Genomic DNA, 20,584 nt, shown 5'->3' with positions numbered 1-20,584 from the left:
TATCAGACCATCCTCATAGGCTTTTGTATAAGTGACAATATTCAGTGACAATATTATTCTTACCACATGGTATCATATATGACTTCTTTTTTCAATTTTCTTTTCATTTCATTGGCAACCAAGATAAATTTTGATTTCATTTCTCATTTCTGTTCTGCAATGACAGCATTACTTTATGAATCTCACAGATTCATTTTAACAAATACAAAACTACTATAACCTTAACTAGAATGATTGCATTTGGATGTCATGAGAAGACAGAATTGTTAGGAATTAAGAATAAGATATACGTAAATGCACTGCTGTTTGTTTAGTTCTCCATATCATCAGAAATGTTTTAACCAGTGCTTTTTTTGTAAAAGAAAAAGGTGCCGGAACTCACACATGTCATACAACCCGCCTTGCCTACCCTACAAGGTTCCATCCAAAAAAGGTGCCAGAACTCCATTCTGAGCGTTCTATGACAAAAAAAGCCCTTAACAAACCAAAGGAATACTTTATATAGCATAGAATCAACTGCAGTCTCTTGTAGGTTTTGAAAAAAGTTGCTGAAAATTCTAAATGGTATTTTGAACAAATAGACTTTTGCTCAAGATTTTATAAGTCAAATTTATTGTTCAAGGTCATCATGCAAAGACCTTGTTCAGCAAAGAAACTGAACAAACACTATCAGAAGTACTTTCCTCACAGTATGCTAGGTATCAAATTGTTTAAAAAATGACATTTGAGCTATTTCTACATTTTCAAAGAAGAAGAATATACAGATAATATAACCTAGAATTTGTTGCTACCGTTATAGGAAGTCCTTGACTTACAATCAATAATTTAATAACCAAAATTACAACAGCCTTTGAAAGGGTGTTTTATGACCTGTAAAGCACTTCTGGCCATAGCACTGCAAAACGTTTCACCACAACACCACTCTACAGTCACATGATTGTACTCATGTTCATACTTATGACTGATTGCCAAGCATCACACAATCATGTGATCACTATTTGCAATCTTCTCTGTCAGCTTCTCCAGAAAGTCAATGGGGAAGGTGATAGGAAAGGTTGTAACCTATTGTTGCTTGCCTCTTGTCTCTGGGAGTGGCTGAAAGAGCTGCCTACTGAAGGGAGTTGAATTCCCCTAACGGGGTAGAGAAATGGAGCTCAGATCCAGAACATGGAACAGCTTTCTTCTGTGCATGGAAAGAAGATGAGATGGAGAAACAGAAGATCTGAGCTCCATTCCTACAGCTTGCCAGTGCAGTTCTCCTCTACACATGGAGTGAAGCTGAACTGGCAGACAACTTTTTTTTTGCTGCATCCACTTAATGACCCAAGCAATCACTTAACAACCACAAGCGGAAATGCCAAGATTGCGGTTCTTGAGCAAAACATCTTACTTCATGCCCACTTTACTCAATGAATGAGATTCTGGTTTCAATTGCAGTCACAAGTCAGAGACTATTATGCCTTCTATATCTTGGTTGTATGGTCAAATAGAGAAGAATAAAAAAATTAGAATGGATACTGAAGATAAAAATACCAGTATCATATTATCCTCTTGAAATTGCTGGAACATTGTTTTATGAGGTATCAGTTCTAGCTCCAGGCTATTTTGAAAGTTAGTTTTTCCTATATTAAGGTTTTTACATAGAGTCCTACAACGATTGTCTTCATGAATAGAAGTAAATTTGGCATCCTGAAGCAGCTACTGGCTTTCAAGAATGCTCCTGTTCTTCTGAAAGCAATGTAAGAACATTATAAGGAAGGAATTTTATTCAACTTGCAGTCTTTTGGCTGAGGCCAGATTTAGTTTTGCTTTGTTCTGTTTTTTGGCAGTTTCATACATTATAAGCACAAAGTATTTTACAGTGGATCTGTGTTTAATAATTACCTCCCTTTACATTCTCTTGGTATTTGCCACTTTGATATAATGCTATGTTTTCAGTGAAAATAGAAAAAAAAACCGCTGCATTTCTTGTTTGAATTTTAAACAAGAGTTTAAAATTGATCTAGAATTGCTTGAAAGATAGCAATAGCAATAGCACTTAGACCACGGGTCGGCAATCCTTGGCTCTGGAGCTGCATGCAGCTCTTTCAGCCTTCTCCTGCGGCTCCCAGTCATCCTCCGCCATTTGCAGAGACAGAGAGATACACTTGTGTTTCCCTTCTCTCCCCCTCCCCCCCTCTCTCTCCCCATGTGTAAAAAATAGAGTGGCCTCACACTGTTCTCCGAAAAGCCGACAAGCTTATTGGATGGGGCTCCTGCCTTTGCTGCGTCTCCACAGGAAGCAGGAAGCGACAGAAAGCAGCAGCTCTCAAGGGCAGGAGAGCCAGCCCAATAAGAATGTGTGTCAGCTTGTCTGAGAACAGTGTGAAGCCAGCTTGCCAGGTGAGCAGAAGATCGGAGAGAGGGAGAGAGAGAGGGAGGGAGGGAGAGAAAGAGAGGGAGAGAGAGAGAGTTCATGCACAGCAACCTCTGTTTCTTTTCAATTAAATTCTTCAATCAAGCTCCCCTCCTCACGCACGCGGGTTTTGCAGCTTCCAGTGTTTTTTTTTCCCCTCTGGGAAATGGGTCCAAGTGGCTCTTTGAGTGTTTAAGGTTGCCGACCCTTGACTTAGACATATATACCGCTTCATAGTGCTTTACAGCCCTATCTAAGAGGTTTATAGAGTCAGTTTATCAACTCTATCAAGTCAATTTACCAATTTTATAGGGTCCTCAGTTTACCAACCTTGGAAAGATGAAAGACCAAGTCAACTTTAAATCGGTCAGAATCAAACTCCTGGCAGTCGCAGAATTAGCCTGAAGTACTGCAAATATATACAACTCCTTTCTTTCTATCTTTCTTTCTTTCTTTATTTATTTATTTATTTATTTATTTATTTATTTATTTATTTATTTATTTATTTATTTATTTATTTATTTATTTATTTATCACTTTTAGCATCTTGTCTGTATATTCATTTTCTATCTTCTTGCTTTTTAGCTATATGCCCAGTTCTGCTGTATGTAAAGCTTTATGAAACAGGCTGACAGCAGAGCTCTCAGTGAATGTTTTCTTGGTGCATATGGTCTGACATGGATGAGCAGCCACGGTGAGATTTTGGAGTCTATTAAATGAGCTCATTAAAAAGATCAATCTGTTTCTGTAATAACACTGGAAGCCATCAGTCACTGAATGAGAGAAGAGAATGACACCTGAGGAGACAACACATTTTTAATAATTGTGTATGGTATATTATATGTGCATGTAATTGTGCATGGTACATTAGAAACAAAGTGAGAAATAGATACAGATATATGTATGTGTGCATATAAATCTGTATATGTATATATACAACTCTTTTTTTTCAGGCCGTACAGAAAATGTGTATGTTTTCCAAAATGAAGAGCTCATATTTGTGCATTTTAAAAAGTCTGTATTTATATATACCATCTTTGTTTTACTATATGTCATATGCTTTTGTTCTGAAGGGGACCCTTGCCTCTCTAGGTCTCATTAGGAGGAATTATTTTGGTTTTGAGTTTTGGGAGCTAGATTATACTGCATTAGCTTTTCCAATATAGTTAAAGTGAACTATCACCAGACTTAATTTCTTAGTTAGAAATTAATAGACAGAAGCAGTTAGTTTGCGCATTGTGGACCATTATATAACCTCCAATCTTATGAGTGACACTTGTATTCTACTCATCTTGCTCAGTGAACAATAGTTGCACTTGACTTGTGAAGATTATTTTTCTCACACCCATTTTTTCATCCCTGTCTCAAGCCCAGCCGGTACCTAATAACCTCTTTTCCCCTTGCATTTTTCAAACTTTTTGTTCTTTGAAATGGTAATTGTGCATGTTGTGTTTTTGATCTTGAACTTGTAAGTCATCAAGATTCACCTTGAAGGAGATATGGGCAGCAGAAAAATTGAATAAATAAAATAGCCTAGTATGTGCTCAGAAATAAGTAAGACTTGTACTATTTACAGATAGTCTTAGGTTCAGTCCCTGTTCATAGTAAAATATGGGATAGATGGGAATGGGAAAATGAGAAAAAGATCTAAATATCGTAAACAAGTTGTGATGCAGCTTCTATAAAAGCAAGTGTTATTTTGGCATGTATTAATAGGAGCATGGAGTCCAGTTCATGGAAAGCAATCATCTCTTTTTTTAGATAGACCCTACCTGGAATACTGTATTTGATTCTGGGCATCACAAAACATCAACAATGGCAAATAAATAGAAGAGCTAGCCAAATTGTAAAGGGGACTCAAAACCAAATCCTAGAAGGAACTAGGTTTTAGTTATGTAAAAGTAGTCATGTAAAGAAGGAACGTGTCTTGTTATGTGTTCTCTGTTGTCTGAGAAAAGAGGAATAGAATCAATAGCTGAAAATACAGAGAAGCCGATTTCACCTAGATATTGGGAGGATTTTGATGTTGGTAAAAGAATTGAATGGATTTCCTTATAACGGGTCTCCAATCCCCAGTTTGTGGACCAGTACCAGTCCGCACAAACAAGCAAAGCCCCATCCGCGGGATGCAGGTAGCACATAAAACAACGCACCCTCTGGTCCATGGAAAAGCTCTCTCCATGAAACCGGTCCCTGGTGCCCAAAAGGTTGGGGACCTCTGCCTTATAAGGTGATACATTTCTTCATTGGCAGTCTTCATACTGAGGCTGGATAATCATCTGTATTAAATGCTATAGTAGATCCTACATCAACTGAGGTGTTGTAATAAGATGACCTTCCAACTTCATGATTCTGCTTTTATTGAACCAATTTAAAATGGAATACACTAATCAAAACAGTCACTTAAATGTTAAGATTCAGATATGTTTCCCTATTTCTAAACTCTTGTCAAAAATATTTGCATTACAGCTTTATAAGCCAATGCCAATTTTTCAGTTGGTTGCTCCACCTCTCCAAAACAATCCAATAAAATATACAGTTTTAAAATTTGGTATCTTCTGTCATAAAACTTAACATTTTATTTTCCTTATAAGTAGATAAGTGTTTTTTGTCCATTTCTACTACCATTGGTAGGTTTATCAAGGAAGAAGATCATTTTCTATATATTAGCAATCTCATTCAATAAATTTTAAAAAGTACATAAAGTGATCAATGTGCTTTTGCAAGAGGTTCTTATGTTTGAAAGAGTCCAATTTGAAAAATTAGCCTGATCGTCTCAAAAGTACGGTTATGTACAGTTGTAACATTTTTCTTACAACTCTACTTTTGGTTTGTCTGTCCCTCCATATTGGAAAAAAAAACCTCATTTCAACCTCTGCTTTAATTGCTACTATACAAACATAGATATTTACAAGTGGTCTTTTGAGTATGGAGTTTCTAAAATGCATCTGTAAAATATTTGAAATGTAAACACAAGACTATGCAAAATCCTGGTTCCTTGATGTACACTATAGATATAGAAATAAACAGATTTTTCCTGATTTGCCAAGGTTTTTATATTAAAAATGATTATACAGGCATTTCCTGAGTTAAGAATGTCCAACCTACAAGTGATCTGGTGGCTTACTTTCTACTGTGTGGTTTTCCCATGCTTTCACTTACATTATCAGCCAAAGTGGGAAAGGTCGGGATCAAACTTGCAAGAAACATTAGAACTCTATTGATAAAGGCTATAAATAACAGACTCTTGAAAGCCCAGTTGTTTTCCTCTCTTCTTCTTCCCTCTTATACCAGAGAAAATCAAAGTAAGACAAATTGTTTAACAATGGTTTGAAGGCACTGACTTAAACCAAACAGGCTGTCATTGCAGGGCTAGCAAGAAACTAAATCAAAAGATACATTACACTGAGCAACAGAAGGCAAAAATAATGACATTTGGTTAAAGTAACAAATATAAGACTGCTACCTCTCTGAGTTGTTTCTATTGCAAACACCATTAATTTATTCATATATATACAATTTGCTAAGTGGGTTTTGCCCCATTCTGCAACTTTTTTTGGTCACATTTGTTAAGTGAATCACTACAGTTCAATTAATAATATGATTGTCAAGTGAATCTGGTTTCCCCCTTGACTTTGCTTATCAGAAGGTTGCAAAAGGTGATCACATGACCCTGGGGCACTGCAACTGTCATAAATGTGAGTCAATTGTCAAGCAGCCAAATATAAATCATGTGACCATGGGGATGCTGCAACAGTCATAAGTGTAGAAAAATGATCATAAGTCATTTTTTTCCAATGCCGTTGTAACACTGAACGGTCACTAAGCGAACTACTGTAAGTCGAGGACTACCTGTACTGCAGTTTTTCCAAGCTGACACCCTCCACATATGTTGGGACTTTAGCTCCCTACTTCTTGGGGGGGGGAATTGGGGAAGGCAAAATAATATTTTTTTTGCAGCAGCACTGCCTCGTGGCTTGGAAAAACTCTTTACTCAAACGTTTGTATCTTTTTTTTTTCCTAGAACCAAAGAAAATGGCTTTGACAGAGAGCCTTTGCACTCAGAGCATCCAAGCAAGCGGCCGTGCACTATTAGCCCAGGCCAGCGGTACAGTCCAAATAACAGCTTGTCTTACCAGCCTAATGGTCTGCCTCACCCTACTCCGCCTCCACCTCAGCATTACCGTTTGGATGATATGGCCATTGCCCACCACTACAGGGACTCCTACAGACACCCCAACCACAGGGACCTCAGGGACAGAAACAGACCTATGGGTAAGCCAAGCTCTTCCTTTTAACTGGGGCTTCGGCCTCCATACCTCTACACTTCAGTTATTATTTCAATCCCAGTGTTTGCCTGAAAATACCATTCATGAATTGCATTGCCTCCTTGTTTAGTGTAGGGCTCATGCAATTAAGTGTGGGGCCTACATGACAGTACAAGTTTTCATACGTCAGTCAGTGTGCTAGTTATTGAGTGAACAATGAAGCTTTAGCCTCATTATGTTAGATCATAATGCTGTTGGTCAGGAGCAGGCCTTTTCTGCCCTACAAAATGGAATACTTTTCTTATAGAAATAAAGAGGTCTTTGTCTTTGTGTTGTACGTTTTTTTCCTGTTGTTTTGTAATGACTCTTTTATGGATCAAAAGAAATCTATATACTTGTTAGTGAATTATTTTGGTTTGCTTTTGTGGGACGGATATATTTCATTTTATATGTAAGTTGCTTGAATAGATAAAGGAAAAAACTTCAAATCCATTAACCAAGATAATTCCTCCTATCCTTACTTTTCCCTATTTCTTTTTGAATGTTGGTTAGATTAGGAGATTAGATTACCTTGCCTTTCTGTTTAATGATGTTCCTCTGTCCTAGGGGTTGATCTGGCAGCCAGGGAGGTAGAAAGGGATCCTTGGTTATTTGTTTTCTACTTCTCTGAAAATCTTACTGCTGATTCTAAACATCTTTACAACTTGGGTCCTATCATTTTGTTTCCATTATTTTTAATTCTGTAGATTTACTTGATCCCTGAAACAAACATGAGAATCAGGTAGTTCTTTTTTATTTACAACCATTTAACGATGGTTCCAAGTTATGACAGCCTTGGAAAAAGTGACCTACAACCTTTTCTCGCACTTACAACCATTGTACTATCCCAGCAGTCATGTGATCTCAGTTCTGTGTTTGGCAGCTTTTACTACAGGCTGCAGCATCCTTGGGTCACATGATTGTAATTTATGACCTTTTTTGCCAATTTTCAGCCAAAAATATCCATTTGAGGAAGGTGGGTTTGCTTAATGACTGTGTGATTCACCAAAAAAATTGTCATAAAATTGACCTAGCACTACAGAAATTTCAGTCCCAGTTGTGGTTGTAAATAAAGGACTACTTGTACCACGCAATGGCCCTAACCAAGCAATATTATTATTGCATATATTTATTGCCATAGGCTGAATAGGAAGCTATTATTAGATGACTCCTTCATGTTATTCATATGTAATACTTCATACTTTTTCTGGCAGGGTTGCATGGGACACGACAAGAAGAAATGATTGATCATAGGCTAACAGATAGAGAATGGGCTGAAGAATGGAAACACCTTGACCATGTAAGGAATGTCTGTATTCTGTTCAGTAGTATATACATCACAACTTTTAAGTTTAAAATTAGTGAAAAATGCTTATTAACTTTGTCCATAGATTATGAAAATTTGCTGTCTAATCTTATACATGCTTATAGATTGGAGTGGTTCTCATCTCTGTTATATTAGCACAAAGATAAGAAAAAAAACTGATGAAGTTAGAAAACAGGACTCATCATAATGTGTGAACTGATCTATCTATCTCTATACCTCTCTATATATATATCAATATCTATATCTGTCTAAGGAGGGGGGAAATGTTACTTATGGTTACAAGATCAAAAATGCCAATTTGAATGTCAATTATTTTGAACTCACTGAAGCAATGCTTGCCATTTTCACATGAGATATCACTGAAATTTTGCAAGATTTGTAAAGTTCATGATGACATATTTTTTAAAAATATTATTATTTACATTATATGGAATGAGCTCTGCTTGGCAATCAGGTGAATGCTATTGTTGAATTGCCAATTCCTGAAACAGTCATTAAGATGTCCAACTGGATCTAAAATAACTGGACTCAAATTATCCCTTATCCTTAAAACTATTTCCCTGAGCCAGCCCATGATAAATGAGCCTAGCAGTTTTCCCAGAATCAGCATGAAAACAAATATTTGTAGCATACATTTAAATTGTTGAAGGTTCCTTTGAAAACCAGTAGTAAATATAGTATAAGGACCTACCATGGCTGGAGAATGGCCAAAAATGTTGAGTCTGGGTGCTAGGATTTCCTCTCCTCCAGATCTTATTTAAATATAAATGGTAACTAATATGCTTAAAGAAGAGTTGGAGTTTTATGTATAAGAGATAGCCCTCCTGCACATTCTTTGGAAATAAAAAAATAGGGTGTCCATGGGTTGAGTGCTTTATTTCCTTTGCACGCTTGATTAGAAAAATTGAAATTGGAAATAGATCCCTAAGACAGCATTGGGAGGAAGAAGATTCAGAGCACACGGCAATAGCTGTGTGGAACTGTTATCCTTCATCTCTCCCTTTATGCCAGTGTTTCTGTCTTACACCTTCTCAACATTGTCATTACTGCAGAAAAAGTTGGAACTCCTAGCTAACTTCACCATTGAGCCCTGTATAGTAGATGCTACTGTATAACAGATGCAGTGCTTCTGCAACAGAAGCTGCAGTGGCTTCTTTCACTTGTCCTCACTCCACCCCCAGTAAATATTGCTAATGGCCCTTCTGAATGGGAAATGACCTGGACTAACAGTTGGACGTGGTCTGTGCTGGCTGACCACCAGATTAAATTGGCTGAAATCCACTGTACTGCTTTGTTAATGTCAGATTGGATACTGTGTTCTGGGTACTCAAACATAATCAGCCACCCAAATAGAGTGGAACTGTGAGCCAGCTTAGTTCTCATTCAGCAGCGCCACAGTTCACCTAGAAAATGCAGTCTGTTTGTGTGGCAGTCAGCGGTGAAAATTAAATAGCATGTCCTATTGGAAAAACAAGACAGTAGTGGATGGTGGGAGTCCATTTGGCTCTTTTATGCAGAGGACCACTAAAGTGTGATCCTGCTGTACAGAATCTGGGTCTTACAGGGCAGAATATACATCAAATAAACATTAATGTTTCATCATTCCCTTTCCCTTTTTGACATCTAGCTCTTAAACTGCATCATGGACATGGTAGAAAAAACAAGGCGATCTCTCACTGTGCTACGACGATGTCAAGAAGCTGATCGGGAAGAACTTAATTACTGGATACGGCGGTACAGCGATGCAGAAGATTTAAAAAAAGGCAACGGTAGCAATCATTCCAGGCAGCAGAGTCCAGTGAACCCCGATCCCATCCCTTTAGGTATGGTGTCTTTAACCATTCAGAAACACCTTTGAACACTTTTATGTTGCTGTGTTAATGAACTTGCATCTTTCTTTTTTAATATTGGTCATTTGGGTACTGTATGTCTAGTTTAATGAAGAGAAGGATGAGGGGACACAGGATAGCAGTGTTCCAATATCTCAGGGGTTGCCACAAAGAAGAGGGAATCAAGCTATTCTCCAAAGCAGGATAAGAAGCAATGGATGGAAACCAATCAAAGAGAGAGAAGCAACCTAGAACTAAGGAGAAACTTCCTGACAGTTAGAACAATTAACCAGTGGAACAACCTGCCTCCAGAAGTAGTGAATGCTCCAACACTGGAAGTTTTTAGGAAGAGACTGGACATCCATTTGTCTGAAATGGCATAGGGTTTCCTGCCTGAGCAGGAGGTTGGACTAGATGACCTCCAAGGTCCCTTCCAACATCATCATCATCATCATCATCATTAATATTATTCATTATCATTATCATTGATCATCGCAGTCAGCCAGATGTTCAGACTGGATTTGGCATTTTTTTCTAACTATCAAATCCTTACCAAGGGCCTGGGATAGGCAGATGTGGATGTTTGATGGTATTATAGATAACGTCGCCGGATGGAAGCAGTACCTAGTAAGGCCACCTTTTGCAATTGACTAATGGCAAATTTGTCAATGCCAGTGGTGTTCAAGTGGTGTTCCAGTTGTTTTGGGATTGTACCCAAGGTGCCTATTACTATTGGTACTACCCTTGCTTGCCTTTGCCACAGTCTTTCTATTTCTATTTGTAGGTCTTTGTATTTTGTTATCTTCTACAGTTCTTTCTTGTCTATTCTGCTGTCTCCAGGCACTGCCATGTCCACTATCCAGACTTTTTTGTGTTTCTTATCGACAATTGTTAAGTCTGGGGTGTTATGTTGAAAGTGCTTCTCTGTTTGAATTCTAAAGTCCCAGAACAGTTTAACTTTATCATTTTCTATGACTTTCTCTATTTTATGATCCCACCAGTTTTTACTTACAGGCAAATGATATTTCTTGCAGATCTTCCAATGCACCATTGTTGCTACTTTGTCATGCCACTGCTTGTAGTCAGTCTGTGCGATCTTCTTGCAGCAGCTTACCAGGTGGTCCACTGTTTCTTCAGCTTCTTTGCATGGGCGGCACTTACTGTCTGTTGCTGTCTTCTCAATTTTGTATGCATTTGTCGTTAATGCTTTGTCTTGTGCAGCCAGAATTAGTCCCTCAGTCTCTTTCTTCAACTTTCCTGCTCTTAGCCATTGCCAGGTCGTGTTATTATCTGCTTTCCCAGCTATTTTTTCAATGTAGTGTTCATGTAATGCTTTGTCTTCCCATGCCTCTATTCTGTTCTTCATTTGGTCTTTCTTGTAGGCCAGTTTGGTCTCTCCAGTAGTCAGTAAGCCTTCCTGATATACTAATTTCAGTGCATCTTCATCACTGTCCTTCAGATATTCTTCCAAAGCCATTTTTTCTTCTTCAACCATCTGATGTACTTGCAGCATTCCACGTCCACCTATTTGCCTTGGTAGATAGAGTCTGTCAATGTCACTGCGTGGATGAAAGGCATGATTCATTGTCATTATTTTTCTGGTCTTTCTATCCATTGTTTTTAGTTCTGCTTGAATCCAGTCCACTATTCCAGCTATGTATCTAGTGACTGGAATTGCCCAGGTTTTGATTGCCTTCACGGTATTTCTTCCATTGAGCTTGGACTTTAAGATCTTCTTCACTCTCTTGATGTATTCACCTCTAATCTTTTTCTTGGCTTCAGTGTGCTTGATGTTGTCAGCTTGAAGGATACCCAAGTATTTGTACTGTAGTAATCTTCCTCATCCTTATTCTTAATGTTGTTTTCTTGGGGCATCTTTATTCCTTCAGTTTTCACTATTTTTCTTTGTTTGAGAGTAAGTGTGGCACATTTGTCCAAGCCAAACTCCATTGCAATATCTTGGCTATATATATGGACAATGTTCAGCAGCGATTCTATTTCAGATGATGTTTTTCCATACAGCTTCAGATCATCCATGTAAAGGAGGTGGGATAATCTGGCAGGTGTTTTTGATGTTTCATAGCCATGTCCTGAGTTACTCAGTATTGTTGACAGAGGAAACAGTGCAATAACAAATAGTAGTGGTGATAATGAATCTTCTTGAAATATTCCTCTCTTGATATTACCCTCTCTGTCTTTCACCATTGACCTGCAACTGTGTCTTCCACTGTGCCATCGATCTTTGCACAAATTTTCTGATGTTTCTACTGACTCCTGTTATTTCTAGGCACTTGATTATCCAGTCATGTGGCAGAGAGTCAAATGCCTTTTTGTAGTCAATCCATGGCACATTCAGGTTGGTCTTCCTTTTCTTGCAGTTTTCCAAGATCATTTTGTCTATTAGGAGTTGATCTTTTGTTCCTCTGCTATTGGGGTGGTTTCCTTTCTGCTCGGGTGGAAAGAGATTGTTTTCAACTAGATGCTGTTGTACTGCATCAGCTACCATACTATTGTTGTTGTTGTTGTTGTTGTTGTTGTTGTTGTTGTTGTTGTTGTTATTTTACAATTTTGTATCTATAAAATGGTTATCTTTATTTAAAATAACACATTAAAAAGAGGGTGGAGGATTATTGAAATACAATATTTAGCTCTATGCATTCACTTGGATTAGGCTATAGGGATTCTCTAGGGGTAAGAAAAGAAAAGGGCTAGTAAATCATTATAACTTGATACACAAAAGAACTAGTGTTCTGATTCTACATTGGTATTTCTTGAAAGTACAGTATATTAAAAACCTTTCAAGCACATGCCTTTCACTTGCAGCTTCTCTTTGAAACAAAGTATGACAAAAATGAAGTAGATTGTCTTATAAATTATAGAATTTAATAAAAGAAGAACAATATCATGGCTGTGTGTTTCTAGTTCATAATGAAAATAGTCAACAATTGATGAGTTGCATATAAGGCAAGATAAGAACTTCATCAATATAGGTGCTATCCCACATTTAATGGCATGTTTTTAAAAAATATTGTATCACAAAGAACATACACTGCATTTTTCTGTATGTTGTAAATGTCACAAATCCCCTTTGTCATTTTTAATGAGCTAAACCACCCAGTAAAAATTACCAGCTTGTCATCTCCAGTAGCTATGGTTGGAGGAAAAGAGGGCCATCTGTTATGCCTTTGTGTCTCCCCCTCCCCACTTTAGGATTTATATCGGTACCCATTCTGTAGAACAGTTTCAATTATAGCTATAATCTATTCATTTTCAAGTTTATAATAATGACTTTAATACAAAATTCTCTGCAACCTTTGCACCAGGTGAAATAGCAAGCATACATATGTTAGTCGCTACACTGGCTTATAACCTTTCTAATAATAAGAAATGGTGTGTGATAAGATGCATGCCGAATTGTGGGCATCTACAGTTAAAACTAATTTATGAGTGTTAAGATATACAGTATCTCTGCCTGAGACCTTGGAGAACTGTTGTTGAAAGAAATAGCATTAGCACAGAGTCACAGTTTAAAATACCTCTCCCCCCAAAAAACATATTTTATTGATTTATTACTTTATATACTGTTGCAATGATAAGAATCAATAATTGTAATGTTATTTGCATTATTTTTGGGAGATTTTTTTCTTACATTTAAATTTATATAATCTAAACAACTTTTTTGAAATTTGTATACACTTATTTATATTTGCATATTCTATTTATTTATATCTGGCTTTTACTCTTTTATAAAATACCCAAGGTGATAAACATAACTAATACTTTTAGGTAAAGGTAAAGGTTCCCCTGCACATGTGTGCTAGTCGTTTCCAACTCTAGGGGCCGGTGCTCTTCTCCGTTTCAGAGCCGAAGAGCCAGTGTTTGTCCGAGGATGTTTCCGTGGTCATGTGGCCAGCATGACTAGACGCCAAAGGCACATGGAAGCTGTTACCTTCCCACCGTAGTGGTCCCTATTTTTCTACTTGCATTTTTACGCGCTTTCGAACTGCTAGGTTGGCAGAAGCTGGGACGAGTAACAGGCGCTCACTCTGTTATGCGGCACTCGGGATTCAACCCACCAAACTGCCGACCTTCTGATCGACAGGCTCAGCATCCTAACCCACTGAGCCACCACGTCCCTTACTTAATACTTTTATCTCCTGCTTATTATTGCCCACCACAAGAACACTGGTTGGGCTGAGAAGGAATGTCTGGTGAAAAGTCATCCATCTGGCTGTCATGCCTAAAGTGGCATAAGAACTCAGTTTCCTGGTTTCTAGACCAACACATCAATCACTACACCAAACTGGCATATACACTTACCATAAACTATTTGTAAGAAATACTTAAAAATTTGTTTGAAGATGAGTACAATTACCTTAGTCTTGAATAATTTGTATATGTATAGAAATATCAGACAAGTTTCACATTATCTATCCACTTGATAGGATATGTATCTGTAAAATTACATGTAAATAATTTATTTTATTATTTATTTTGCAGAAGGATATATAGGTAGCCTGCAATTTATGATCATAATGGAACCTGCCCTTCATGGTTATAAGTTGTGACAGTCATAAATTGGGTCACCCACATGATTGACCTGATTTTACCGCTTATTTTTTGTGACAATCAGTAAGCGAACAGTACAGTCATTAGTGGTTTGCAATGGTCTGATCTTGCCATAAAACATGGTCACATGACCATGGGATGCTGCAAATGGCTGTAAATGCTGGCCAGTTGCTGAGAGCTGAAACTTCGATCACATGATTGAGGGGATAACCATTTGAATTTCAGAACCAGGTTGTACATACCCTAGGGAGGTCCTTTGTAACTGAATGATCTCTAAAAACAGTTGTAAGTCAAGAACTACCTGAATTATATTTTGAACAGTATTTAATTTTCATCCTCTTAACAAGGAATTCCATTTACTATATCACATAAAATACACTACCAGTGAAGGTTTCTGTAAAATTCCAAATACACAATGCTTCAGATGGGTATCTTTACATTCTTAGCTAGAGATACATGGATTGATCTTAGACTATCTACTTTTGAAAGATATAGTCCATAAAAGAGCCATGCCTCCTACCTCTTGCTGGTTTCTAGGACAGAACTTGATCAGTGGCTGGATGATTTATTTAAATGGTTAAAATGCATATACTGTATCCTGAGCCATGGTTAGAATGCAGTATTGCTGGCTAACTCACTGCTCACTGTCAGGAATTTGATTCTGACCAGCTCATGGTTGACTCATCCTTCCATTCTTTCGAGGTCATTTAAATGACCCAGATTGTTGGAGGCAATATGTTGATCCTGTAAACTGCTCAGAAAGTGCTGTAAAGCACTATGAAGTGGTATATAAGTCTTAAGTGCTATTGCTATATCAGTCAGCAGTACAGAATCCTTGCTCAGCTTTAAAAAATTCTACCCTGATCCTGTTTTGTCCATATGAAATTTCTAGCAACAGATATTTTTTTTGCTACTGTGTAAATTTCTGTCGAAGAAACAGATTTACTTGCTCAAGGACAACCCACAAGATGTGCCATACTTCTTTAAAAAGAACGAGGTACCTTTTGTGATTAAGGAAGTTCTTCATTTATATTTATTTTTCTAGACCTGTAAATAAGAGCAAGATTGGTGTATTTTAGGCCCAATTTCATTAAAGGCTACCCAAGAATGAAAACACAACACAGTGTGATGGAATGTAGGAAAGAAGAGGATTTGCAGGAGAGAGGAGGTATATTCCAGAGGTATGAGATGCAACTCAGTCTAGATATTATGTGAGAGTACATTGTAGATGCAGATAGTAGTTCTTAGTCTGGCAAGATTTTGTCTGTAGATGTGAAGCAATAAAGAATTCAGTTGGGAAGAACCATCATGAGTCTTCTTTCTTGGTTTGGGGCCTGACATACAGTATGTTAAGGTGGCTTATTTCTATGTCAGATCTATCTCAGTTTCATTTGTTGACATTTTTCACAACTGTTGAAAAGCAAGCATCATCACTATCCAAATGTGATCTTTGGATAAGAGAGAGACAATGCAGCTCCTTAGCTAACCTTACATCAAATGCCATTTTGTATGTTGCAAGACTATTGATTATTCTTGCCTCATATTTTACAAGGTCAGATAGACCAAATGCAAAATGAGAATCCAAGTTCTAGCTGCATTTTTTACTATTATTCAAAGAATTCCCCCATTACTTCCATCTTACCCCAATGTAATAATTTCCTAATAATAGTTACACAAATATGAATAGAACTATATTCTTTTTCTATGAAAAAGCTCAAGGAATTGGGATAAATGTAACAAGTTAGAGTTTCTTTTATCAAATTGTCAGTTTCTTTTAGCTGTCAATCTACATTTTCTCTTTCCATGCTTACAACACTGGTGATTTCTGTTGCATCGAATTCCCATATGATTTGCTGAATTCCAAAGTACTTCCTACTAACAGGATTATAGACTTTCCTGTTCTCAAGGTTGATTAAGCTGCTTTATATTACTTTGACAATAGGACATGTCATCTTAATTTGTAAGGATCTTGTGAACTGAGTAAAATAATTGGTTAATGGTATTCATTGCATATGGTATACCAAATCCATCATAGTTTGAGGCATATTTCATTTTGCTGTTATGGTTTTCTGTTTTCTTACAGCTCTGAACTGATACGTGTTGATCTAGTAGTTAGGGGAAAAAAATCAATGAGTTCCTTTCATTCTCTAAAAGTGTGATTAACCTATTATCACTTGCAAAGTAAAACTTAATATCCAAGTGATGCTTTTACTGTTCTGTTTATAAAAAGCTACATTTCAGGTATAGAAGAATTTTGTCAGGGTTGTTTCAATGCCATCACCTATTTTCAGGAAATAGAATAGAAACAAATTTATCACTTAAAAAAAATTAAAAGAATGGATCCGAGAAATTTTACACCAGTCAATGAATGTTGATATTGGACAAAATTTTAAAACAGAATATAAATTAGCTAGCTCACATCTAGAAAAAGATAAGTGATTATGAGATACAAGGGCTGTTTGTAAGAATTAGTCAACTATATCTCTTTTGATTGAATCAGTGTTGATTACAACAAAGCATTTGACAGAATGCTCTGTGAAATTCTTTTGGACAAAGTAGGTAAAATGTAGATTATCTGATATTATTTGATTTACAAATCTGGTTAAATAATTATTTCTAAGAAATGTCTTGAATGTATACAAATTCCTTTTATTAGGTTCTCTCTGGCTAGCCTACTTGACAGATTATTATGGGGCAAAAATAGAGGAAATGATACTATGTATGATATTATGAGTTCTTGGAGGAAAAGTAAACATAACATGGGAATAAATAACCTCAGAATAGTAAAAAAATGTGATGGAATGAAGTGATGGTTGAGGACTTTGAAATTTGGGAAAAGTGATACAGACTGACTGATAATATCTCAGTTGACATAACACATATCAAATAGATTTGGAATGGTTCCAGATGAAGCTATCTTATCCCAGGCTACCCACATTTTTTTTAGGAATGGTATATTAACAATGAAAGTGGGACACTCTTTTTCTAAAATATTTATTATTTCAGCCAGCAAACAAAATATAATGGTCTTCACTTTGCAAAACATCAACAAGATTCTCAAGGAAATAAGTCTGGACCATTTTCCTCCTCTATTTTCAAATCTTATAACTCTTTCATTAGATGAGTGATATGGTATAAAAAAAATTAGAAGCTTTGTATACTTTTTGTTCTAGAATTATGGAGATATTTGTCTCTGAAAACACTAAGTCCTCTGGGCTAGCTTCATCGCAACCACTTTTAAAATTATTGTTGAAATGTGGAAGTATGTTTCTTATTTTCAGCATATATTATACCATACTTTCTTCTCCAGAAAAGAAAATTAAAAGCCATGTGGAAGTCTTTCATAGATCTTGTTTTTAATCTTTCTAACAGTGTCTTGGCTTCATTATCTATAAGAATTATGGGTTGGAATATGAGCATGATTGATCTTCGTGCCTGGAAATTGAACCAATTAGTTGGCAATCCAGTGAATGATATCACTGAATTCCATTTAGTTTTGACTGTTACATACCTAAACAAATCAATACAGCATTTTGTTCTAGTTTTTATAGCATATCAAAAGGTCACTCTGTAGTGAAAACCATAGCTGCATTGGATGGCTTCTGCTCTTTTCTGGCTAACAGAAAATATTTATTCTAGGGTTCCATAATTCCTAGTAATGTTACCTGTCTGTTAGCATCCAAAGGTTACATTACTCAGCATAGTTTCATTGATTTTAAACTCTAGTTATGGATTTTGTATTTTAATAGCAAGCAGTTAGTTTTAAAATGTTTTGTTATGGTTTGGGGCTTTTTCATAGTTTGCGTTAGTTTCTTTACACTGAACTGTACTTGGTTTCATTTTGTCATATAGGATCAGTGTCCTGGATTATTTAAAAATATTTTTGAGCCCAGCAGTCTAAATAGCACTTTATTGATATTTCCAATGTCTCCACAAAGATGCCACTTGCTTCAAGAAAAAGAGCGCTTAAAACAGTGGTGGGATTCAACCAGTTCATACTATTTCACTAGAACCGGTCGCTAATTTTTTGTTGCCCAGGCCACGACTTATGACCACAATTGAGACCAAAATTTCTGTTGCTAAGCAGGATGTTTGTTAAGTGAGTCATGTTAAATTTTATGATCTTTAAGCTAATCTCTGCAAGGTTATTAGGCAAATCTGGCTTCTCCCATTTATTTTGCTTTCCGGGAATCAGTTGGGAAGGTCACAAATGATGATCACATGACCCCAGGATGTCTCAAACATCATAAATACATGTTAGTTGCTAAGCATCCAAATTTTTACCACATGACTATGAGGATGCTATGACAGTTTTAAGCATGGGGGCTGGTTGTAAATCACTTCTTTCAGTGTAATTTTCAGTTGTAATTTATAAGTCAAGGTTGTAAGTCAAGGACTACCCTTATGTTGCATATTTTCGTGTTACACAAATTTACCAAGATTTCAATGGCATTGCTAACATAAGATAGACAAGTCCTCAAGTACATTCAGGAATCATCTGGATTCAGCCCTTTGATTGGATTCTCTTGACTGATCTTTAACACACACACACACACTCATACTGGTGGCCACCAACAGCAAACTGACTGAAGAGTATCTGTGTATTTTCTCATCACCATCTCAAACTGAATATGAAATATAGTATATGTCCTACTGGGTGATTTGGGCCAAATAACAGGAAAAGTCCTTGATTATCATAGCCAAAATGAAATCCTTAACCACTGCTAATTAGGCAATCTTAGTGTGGCCCTCTTTTGTGTAGGAATTAATTTAATTATTTCTGCCAACTGCCTTTTAGCTGTAGTTTTAATCACCTTCCATTAGGAAATAGGTGCAAGTGTTGAACACAGTTGCAGAATATTCATGAATATTCAGCAAGAGAGAGAGAGACAAAGGTCATTTTAGTAAGTATATACTGATTAATAATACAGAAAAACATAGAACAACAAAGTTGGAAGGGACCTTGGATGTCTTCTAATTCAGTCCCCTGCTCAAGCAGGAAACCCTATACCAGACATGTCAAACTTGCGACATCACATGACATCACGCAACGTATTGGAGCCTTTTTGCCATTGCCGGCAATGGGGTGGGCACGGCTTCTGGATGACATGTCCGGCCCACAGGCCGGCAGTTTGACACCCCTGCCCTATGCTATTTCAGACAAATTGCTGTCCAATCTCTTCTTAAAAGCGTCCAGGATTGGAGCACTCACAACTTATAGAGGCAAGTCATTCCACTGATTAATTGTTCTGTCAGGAAATTTATCTTTAGTTCTAGGTTGGTTCTCTCCTTGATTAGTTTCCATCTATTGCTTCATGTCCTGCCTTCAGGTATTTTAGAAAATAAGTTGACTCCTCTTCTTTGTGGCAGATATTGGAACACTGCTATTATGTCACTTTCTTTTCATTAAACTAGACATACTCAGTTCCTGCAACTGTTCTTCATATGTTTTAGCCTCCAGTCCCCTATAAGTCCCATGCTAGGGTTTATTCAGGATTAGGTTTATGAAGTCTTGTTTCAAATAGCTATAGATCACAGGTGTCAAACTCGCCATGTCATGTGACGTGTCACAATGTATCACGACTCTTTTTGCATTGCAGGCAATGGGGTGGGTGCGGTTTTGGTATGATGAAACCGGCCCATGGGCCGGCAGTTTAACATCCCAGCTATAGATAAAAGATGTACAGACTATGCATATTGGGCTGATTATTCCACTTAATATCCACAGAGGAAGGGAATCCCTTCTCTCCAAAATATATCAGTGCATATTATTAACAATGACCATGATAATAATGATTATGATGATGTGGCAATATTTGTGATTGATCTAAAAATAATGATGTATATGGTTAACCTTGAACATACACAAGAAAAGTATTCCTTTCTGCTGAATAACAGGTTTGTTTAAATAACCCTAACCATAACTACAAAAGCAGAGATATATTCTAAAGATGTAAGTTACAAAAAAGATTACTAAAGGATTGAAAAAGATAAGAAATAAAATATAAATATCTTCCTTTAACTGAATAGAACATAGCATTAAATGCATGTTTGATAGAATCCAGATCGAGCTACAACCTTAAGCTACAAAAGAAGACTGAAAAAGGCTGCAAAAAAGAATGTATCTCCCAAAAATACAGTAACCACGATATATTCA

At 36.8% G+C, this 20,584-nt stretch overlaps 1 protein-coding gene across 1 annotated transcript in view; it reads left to right on the top strand.

Moving 5' to 3' along the window:
• RUNX1T1 (RUNX1 partner transcriptional co-repressor 1) overlaps positions 1 to 20,584 on the top strand; it is a gene marked incomplete at its 5' end in the record, with an annotated part of 150,994 nt that overhangs the window by 107,630 nt on the left and 22,780 nt on the right. Inside the window, 3 exon segments of the mRNA XM_081322724.1 lie at positions 6,420 to 6,670; positions 7,917 to 8,002; positions 9,657 to 9,852. Coding sequence (XP_081178850.1) covers positions 6,420 to 6,670; positions 7,917 to 8,002; positions 9,657 to 9,852 — 533 coding nt within the window.

The sequence above is a fragment of the Vipera berus genome (genome assembly GCF_964194415.1).
Source record: "Vipera berus genome assembly, chromosome: 3".
Taxonomy (NCBI): Eukaryota; Metazoa; Chordata; class Lepidosauria; order Squamata; family Viperidae; genus Vipera; species Vipera berus.
The sequence above is the reverse complement of the archived record's forward strand: the minus strand, read 5'-3'. Positions and strand labels throughout refer to the sequence as shown.